A 9,325-nucleotide genomic window follows, 5' to 3' on the forward strand; every position below is an offset into this window, starting at 1 on the left:
CATAAATGCAATAATACTCAAGGCAACAAAATGATATAAACATTCAATTCATGAACAAAGCTTTATGATAATTTATCGTATTATTGACTTCTAGATTATTACAAACTAACAGCTGTGTCTTTTTAAGGGACTGATGAGTGTCGCGTCCGAGGTCGCATTGAGGTGCGATGCGACCCGCGTCAGGAGTAACGCGACCCGCATGAAGGTCTTCAGACTTCACAATTTCGCATGTTTCCTGCAATTAAGAGTAAAAAGGCAGCAGTACAACATTCTAGACGATTTGGTGGTTTGAAACACAGGTTTTGGTACAGAAATTGGTCGGAATATTAGGTCTAATATCGAGACATCAGAGCACCAATCTATGTCTCTCACCTTCCATCCCTACATAGATTACTCTTCATTTTCATAAACAACATTCTTATTCCAAAAGCCACAATCGAAACCAACCTTGAATGGGGACCTATGTACTACCTTCGCCACCTCATTCAAATGGATACCAAATGATTCAACATACCCTACATGTCACACCCCGAGACAACCCGCCACGTATTTACACGTAAGGCGTGTGCAGATCACATACATTATCAATAATAAATACTCATGCAACATTTAAAAGTCAAATAAGTCTTCCAACACCACAATTAATTTGAGTACATAACAAAAATTCAACATGAGATCAAGACAAACATGACAAACAAACCGATAATAGCCATGTCAGTCAATGTATCAACTTTCAAAGAGAGAATTAAAGTTTAATTAAAAAAATAAATAAAAAGATAATTAAGCCCTCTGCTCGTTGACTTCTTGATCCGCATCCCTCCTATTCGTGCTCCATGTCGGCCTCATGATTTCCTGGAACCCACATGAAAGTGGAACGGGTGAGAGATCGAACAGTCTCTCAGTACGGGATTTAGTTCCAGTCCCGGAATTTGTCAAATTCACTTATTAACACAAACAGGATGTTAAAATTATATCCTTACATGCGATCTTACTAATGAATATTTAAAACACACACACACAGGCACACACACACACACACTTCTTAAGTTATCTTCCAAGTTTTTAACTACCTCACCAGGGGGACTCAAACCCCACCAGATCTTGGCTGTGGCACTAGACGGGGACTCGAACCACCGCTAGATCTTCTTTGCCTCACCAAGGGGACTCGAACCACCCCAGATATTGGCGTCTCACTAGGGGGACTCGAACCACCACTAGTTCAACTGTCTCACTCAACGGGGACTCGAACCACTGCAAGATATTGACCCGTGACGGGAAGTCCAACCAAAGTCACGTTAACGAGGGGTCCAGTCGAATACTAGACCCAATGTATACATTCCAGCATGCGTTCAACGCATATTGGCCCCTTTCCTTTAACTTATCAATTACATACCATATTCGTTTCATTAATCACGCTCAAGTCATACTCAACACAACACATCCAATAAGTCTGTTGATCAATCGAATAATCCTATCCTAGTATTCTCTAAACAAAGCCAAAGGGATCGTTCGATTCAACATGAATAATTCCATAAGTAAATAAATGCAAATAAAACGGTAAGTAACAATTTGACAATGTCCAGGAAACCCGTACCTGTTGTCGTGTGGCCGTTCACTATTGTCTCTACGTCTTTCTCTACTTGGACACTCAGATCTAGACCATGACACATGATTTCCAATTAATATTTATATATACTTCTGATTAAACAAAATTATATATATATGTATATAAAGATTATAACTAGGCTTGTTTATAATAAAATGACTTTAGGGTCATCGGCGAACAGTCTCGGATCTTTGGTGAAATTTTTACTAATTAATATAAATAACATAATAAGAATCAATATGTGAATATATATACATAGTACGACATGTATATGCTTTTATATACTGGAGACATAAACAATTTATTATGCTTTTATATATTGGAGACAAACAATTTATTTAGTTTCAAGTCCGGAAGGTTACTTGTAAGTTAAATTCAAAATGTTAATACTAATTAATGATAATCAAAGTAAGTTGTATAGATCGAAATATTGATTTAGTGATTCGACAGAAGAAGAATATATTATATAAAATATATATAATTAAATCAGTATGATGCTTTAATCGGTTATATACATATATTGTACAAAAATAGTCTAAATCTTCTCATCATTGTACATTGTCTAAAGATAGCGAGGAAAAATTAAAACATTTAAAAAGGACATTCTTTCCTTAATTTGCGGATTCCGACAGAAATAAAACAAATAAAATACAAATATTAGAATTATTTTATTATCATTTAATAAATGGACTTACGAAATTCTATAACTTCCGAAATCATTCTTATCAATTAAATAATTTTCAGAAAATTAGAGTTCTTATAAAATAAATAACTAAAACATAAAGATTATGTCAAACAATAAATATAGTAAATCTTATCAAGTAGATAATTTTCAGAAGATATCTACGTATTAGAGTCTTTATCAAATAAATCAATATAGTATAAATATTATATAGTCAGTACAAAATAGAGGAAGCAATCGGTAAAACATTATCAAACCAGTTTATGCAAATAAATTGAACAATAGGAATATGCACAATTGAACAACGAAAGTATTTCCGAATGAAAGAGAAATTAGTCAGATATCTAACCTTCTTAATTTTTTTTAACTTCTGTGGGTGATTCGGCGGACAAGGACACAGAGATATGCAACAAGGGTTTAATCAATATATATATATAGCGAACAGTTCTTAACTTGGATCAGGGAGGCGGTTATTGTTTTGGGAAGTTATATATTTTAAATTAGGGTCACAACTTTTGATAGAATGCAACTCCTGGCCAATATCTAATTGAATTATATTGGGTTATGTAACTTCTTGATCGGTTTTTATTTCAAGGTTGACAGATAATCAAATGCATAATTATATTGGTCCTTTTCATGACTTGGCAACGATATTTATATGGGCTATATAATTTCAAAGATCTGTACCATAATTATTTGTTTCTTGTTACGGTAGTTCAATTCGGGTAATTTATGAAGTTGTTAAAATAAAAAGAAGAAAGAAAGAAAAATGCGATAAATAAATATATACGCTATTTACGTTGTACCTTAATTTTAGTATACTAAATTACGTGGCGTTACACTACATCATCATCTGTCACATGAGAAGTGCCTTTTCAAGCACGGTATCTACTTTGCCATACGCCCATCTCATTCACAAATTCATCCGCCTAAATGGCATTTAAGTACCTGAGGAGGAACAATTCTCTTTCCCAATCAATTTGGTTGATCACTTGACTAGAACCGATTGGGTTCATGGTCATTCAAATTCGGGGCTAAGGATTTACCAACCCGATACATGGGATATAAATGATTGGATAAATAGACCAAATGCCTTATTCAATCAATATTGGGATCCGGAAGAAGAAGAAGTGCACCCGATAAATGAACCGGTAGAACCCCAACCGCAACATATGCCACAACCTCAAGCGGGTCAATTTGTCCCTCCACAAGGTCAAGAATCACAACTAATTTGGTTGTGCCAATAAATGAATGCTCACCGTCTTGAAACCCAACAATAATACCTAGCAACGCAAAAGGGGCAATGTATACTGAGGCACAATGTCTTGAAACCCAACAACAATACCTAACAATACCTAGCCTCTCAGAAACACCATTCATTACAATGAACCGGGCAATGTATACTGAGGCACAATGCCGCATTCATCTATGAATTGTGCAAAAGGCCCTTTACATTGTTCACCTGATCCATCATATCTGCCGTAATATTCACCACAGCGGTCAGATCTTATGGCCTTAATGCATTTGTAACTCAACTTCCACTTTAAAACTTTTGAACTTGTAAAGGGCTTCAGTCTTTTCCTTAATTAAATATATGTAGTCATATCTCGAATAGTCATCTATGAAACTAATAAAATATCGGTGACCATTTTTTGTAGCCGTTGAAAACGAACCACAGATATCAGTATGAATTAATTCTAAGACTTCTGAAATTGGTTTGTTTTCCTTTTATGCAATTAATACGATCACTAAGATCTGAAAATTTTAAGGGTGGAAGAATTTCATTAGACACAAGTCTTTCAATTCTATGTTTAGAAATGTGACCTAATCGCTTGTGCCATAACGTAGCTGAATTCTCATTAGTTAATTTTCTTTTCTTACTGTTACACCAAAAAGGTATAAAAACTTGTTACACCAAAAAGGTATAGTCCAAAGTTTTAGTACAATCAAGATGTACCTTTTATCCCTAAATACACTTTTTGGTTCAGATTGCAAGTATACAATCTTACCATGTAGTATATTGTCGAGTATCGATTCACAGAGAGTATGTTTAATTACTATGCTTAAACTTTAGTAATAAATTTTAGAAAATAAAATAAAGTAAAGTGCAATAAAAGTAAATTGAGGGGGTTTGTTCTAATTAATCTAAATTTGGGTTCAATACCCGAAAAGAGAGTTTTGAACAATAAAAGTAAATAAAGAAAAGAAAGATTGGTTTGCTTTCTAGTTTGAGAAGATCTAGGGGTATTCGGTCTACAATTTCTTGCTAATTATATCTATTCGGTATTTGTTTAAGTTCATGTATGATTTGATGAGGTTTCTAACCTAATATGTCATTAAGGGTTACTTTCGTGAATTAATAACGTGTCTAAGTAATTCGAACTTCACGGTTAGGTCCTTCACCCTAGCTACCTAGACCATAAGCTCTTGTTAGTCTCTCATCTCCTCAAATATTGGTACTTCACGATTAAGTCCTTCATACCAATACCCGATTCGATTTGAGATGTCCTAATTAGGGTTTGGCTTCACGGTTAGGTCCTTCACCAAATTCCTAACCTTAATTTATGTAGTTCCGGCTTAGATTACAAATTGGTTAGATCCTAATCCAAACCTAAGATATTTGCATTCATAATTTGGTACTCTCCTCTCATCCTAACAATATTGGTTCTTTCGAATCCAACACGGGACTACTGCGATTTCAAGTACTAATTATATAATTAACACAAATGATAAATCACAGAAATTAACATCAAATCCCATAAAACAATCATAACAAAAAAATAAATAACCGAATAAGATACAATTAAACAAGTTCATGCATTGACCTAAAACCCCTAGAGAGATATCTACTCCCTCATGGAGAGATCCATTACAATAATTGGCAAAAGTAAGAAGAAATGAAATAAAGAAATGATTACACCCTTTATTTGATCAAAGCCCTCTATCTTGCCGAATCTTGCTCACGAAACCCTTCTTCTCCTTGCTTGAAAGCTTTCCTTACTTCAGAATTTATCGCTAAGTATTGTGTGTGTGGAGAGAGAGAATGAGATAATGATAGATGATTATGGATTTTGATCTTTGCGAAGAGATGCCTTGAATGGATAATGAACCCCCTCTTTTATAACTAAAGACCATGTCCAATTTAGAGGCTAGGAAGTGGAGTTAGTGGGTGCTATATTTGGATTGTTTCCCAGGATAGCTTGTCCAAGTTTAGCTGTAAAAATGTGTCCTTGGTGCACCAAAAATAGAAACCGTGTTGAAAACGTGTAATTTTGGCTGCCTGCGAGTTTAGTGCGTCCTACTGACTCCAAATTTCATTTTTTAGTTTCTCATGTTCTAGATCTTCTTCCTAGCTTTCCAAAAAGTGGTCGTATACCCAACGGAGTTACGAGTCAAAAGTTATGGCTATTTTAAGTTCAGGCTCCAGTTATGCGTTCTGCTACAGTGCATCCGCACTGGGCTCGGATTTTTCCTGTGCGTTCAGATTTCATCCGCATCGATATCCGTGCGTCCGCATCGATATCCGTGCGTCCGCACGGATTTTGACGAATAGCTTATTATACCTTTTTAATATTGGCGCGCGTCTAGAAATCCATCTAAGTACTTAGTGCGGCCGTATCGTAAACCGTGCGTCCGCACTGGGCATTTTTCTTTGATTTTTCTTCATTTTCTGCAAATTAAAACCAAACAAACGCAGTAACTTGATCCTAGGTGTATTATATTCACTTTATATTTAAAATATAAGATATTTGGTGTTATTTTGTGATAAAAATCAGATCGAATATGTATATAATTTAGGCCTATCACTTACTATTTGTATCCACATGCTGTTGTTTGAGCAATAATCTTTTTCGACTATTTGACTAATTTGCAAAAACATACAATTATTGAATTTTACGATTTCTTTTATTTTTGAAAGATATGTAGGTTCAAGTCAAATGGAATTGCATTATGGAATACTTGGACTGAAGAAATCATGAAGACATTTATCAAGAATACAAATTGTAAAATCAGAAGCTTGGTAAAGTATGTTTGAGGTTGTTTACACAGGGATTAAATATTGGTAACGTTTGTAAAACGTTGTAACGTTTTAGGCCTGTCAGAAATGTTGAAGTAACAGTTTGATCAAACTCAGAAACAGCTTAAAACATTGTAACGTTTTAGGACTGACATAACTGATGAAGCACAGCTGTACAGAATCAACTTAAAATGTTGTAACATTTTAGGAATGTCAGAACGTTAAGTACAGTTGTATCAATTCAAAATTCAAGTTACAAACATCATAACATTTGAAAAACGTTGTAACGTTTTAATTAAATCTGAGTTTCAGAAATTCCTATTTTTGATCAAGTTTTTACAGTAGAAAACATTACATAACATTTTACAATCGTTGGTAATGTTTTATTAAGCTGTCAGAAAATTGAAACCCTAAATCACATTTTGAACTAAAACGTTGGTAATGTTTTAGGTCAAATAGCTCATTTTTGAGCTATCTCTATAAATAGGGCTTTAGGTTTTTTTTCCAAAGCATCTCAGCCGACCCTAAACTTCTAAAAAGTAATTTTCTGAGAGCTTAGTTTACTCCATTGTTTTGAGAACTTAAAACTTCAAAATCCCTCAAACAACCTCAAACCCACTTCACTAATCTTGAGTTAGATTAGATTAGAGTGATATATTGAGTGTTTCTCTTGAGTAGCTTGAACTAAAAGACATTGTTCTCATCTCTTTGAGTTGGCCATTTAACTTCTCTCTTGGTGTGTAAGGGCTCAACGGTTCACAAGTTGTAATCCTTTCATATTGGGTAATAGAAAGGCGCACCCATAAGAGGTTACAAAGCCTCGGAGATGTAGACCTTTGTTTTGCCGAACTCCGTTAACATCCTGCGTGTCAAATTTCTCTAAACTCATCTATTTACTTTCAATTGCAATTTAATTTTAGTTTTTAGGCAATTAGCTGTGCAATTAGTGTAACACATGCAAGGCTTCAATATATGAACTATTGACATCCAAAGAATATAGATTATAATGAACAGAAATAAAACCAGAACCAACTTGTTTTGAATCATAAAACAAATTAAAGTTTTCATTTCCAAAAGCACAAGTAAATCCATACTTATCCAATGCAGAAATAGAAATTAAGTTACGTCTAAAAGACAGTACAACAAAAGTCTCATACAAATTCAAATAAAATAATGATTTTAACAATAATATATAAGTCCTAATAACTTCCACCTCAATTTTATTGCCATCGCCTACAAAGATGAATCTCTCATCATCACTTGGCTTTCGACAATTTAGGCATCCCAACAAAGATATACTTATGTGGGTAGTTGCACCTGAATCTATCCACCAAGTATATCTAGATACATAAGATAAATTAACTTCCGTACAAACCATAACAAGAGATTTACTTTTCTTAGCACGCCAAGCGTGATAATTCTGGCAATGAATCTTTTTGTGTCCAACCGCACCACATAAGTAACAGGCATTTTACGACTTGGCAACATATTTGCCCTTATCCTATTTCTTGTTGGTGGTCATTGTAGCATCCTTATTATCCTTAGTCTGATCAGATTTCTTATCCTTAGTAGCAACATGGGCACTTTCTGTCTTATCCTGTTTCAGTCTTTCCTCTTCTTGCACACAATGGGAGATGAGCTCATTAAGAGACCATTTGTCCTTTTGACAATTATAGCTCACCTTAAACTGTCCAAAGTGTGAAGAAAGAAATATCAATGCTAAGTGCACCAAGAGATCATCAGAGATCTCAAACTTAAGTGTCCTTAGTTTTGAAACAACATTAGACATTTTCATGATGTACTCCCTAATACTTCCTTTATTTTTATATTTCATTAAGACAAGTTTAGTCAAGAGTGTACCAATTTTAGACTTTTCATTCTTGACAAACCTTGTCTCAACTTCAGCCAAATATTTCTTAGCATTAGAAATCCCATCAGAAATCAAGCCTCTAAATATTTCCGGGATGAACCTTTTCATAATCATTAGACTCACTCTATTAGATCTATCCCACTTTTCTCAACCTTCTTTTCATCAGAGGTTGAGGTAGCCATAATTATGGGACAATTTATTCTAAATGCTAAGTCTAAATCGATGACACCGAGAGCTATCATAACACTCTCCTGCCAATATTTGAAATTTGTACCATTCAACATCGAAATGTCTTTTAGGCTAGTAGTAATGCTAGCTGAAAATGCGAACAAAAAACACACAAAACAACCACGATTTAGCAAAAAATTCTAAATTTTATAAATATATTCAAACAAAAGGCTACACTTAATCATCATAACAAAGTATCGGTTTTCATTAATTGATCACCGGAGGGTGAATAATTAACTTCTTATGATACTTTGGCGCAATAATAAAGTATTGATGATTCAATAACATATCAAAAATATGTCTTTCGGAGGGTCAACATTATTGACATATGTATTAATCATAATAATCATCACTATACTTTAATATCACTAAATTGTACATAAAATTTCAACAATTACTACCTTCCGAAAGGCCGATAAATGATTGCTTCCATTGAATGTACACTTAATTTTCTTTTATATAATGAACTGAAATTAACTTTGTCAAAAGAGACACCAGAGGGTACGATAATGACACAATCAATTCAATTCAAGATATATATAACTTCAATGTCTTTGTAAGAATTATAATCTATACATTTATCATAAAATAAAATTGCAATTAAATAAATATAATTGCATCATAACAATTGCAATAATTTTTAGAATTTTTCCGAGCCTAGTGTGGACGCATTGGGAATGAGTGCGTTTGCACTGCCCCCTATTTTTTTTAAAATTGTCTAAATTTTGGAAAACCCAAAAATAACTGCATTTATTATTCTAAATTAATGCATGATCTAGAGAGACTTTAAAATTGGTAGCACCTTAAATAACCTTTCAAATTTAGAAATTTCTTTCTAATTTTGTAAATCCTGTTTTAGAAAATTTATCAAAAATAAACTTTCCAAAACCCTAATTCCATAATTGCCCAGAAAATTGCCAA

The 9,325-nt window shown here is 33.8% G+C and overlaps 1 protein-coding gene across 1 annotated transcript; it reads right to left on the minus strand.

Moving 5' to 3' along the window:
- Window positions 1-7,807: 7,807 nt before the first annotated feature.
- Window positions 7,808-8,290, minus strand: LOC144555194 (uncharacterized). Its single transcript, XM_078303435.1, has one exon. The coding sequence runs from the start codon at window positions 8,288-8,290 to the stop codon at window positions 7,808-7,810; it is 483 nt and encodes a 160-aa protein (XP_078159561.1).
- Between the last annotated feature and the right edge of the window lie 1,035 nt (window positions 8,291-9,325).

This window comes from Carex rostrata, chromosome 6, assembly GCF_964058835.1.
Source record: "Carex rostrata chromosome 6, lpCarRost1.2, whole genome shotgun sequence".
In the NCBI taxonomy this organism is placed as follows: Eukaryota; Viridiplantae; Streptophyta; class Magnoliopsida; order Poales; family Cyperaceae; genus Carex; species Carex rostrata.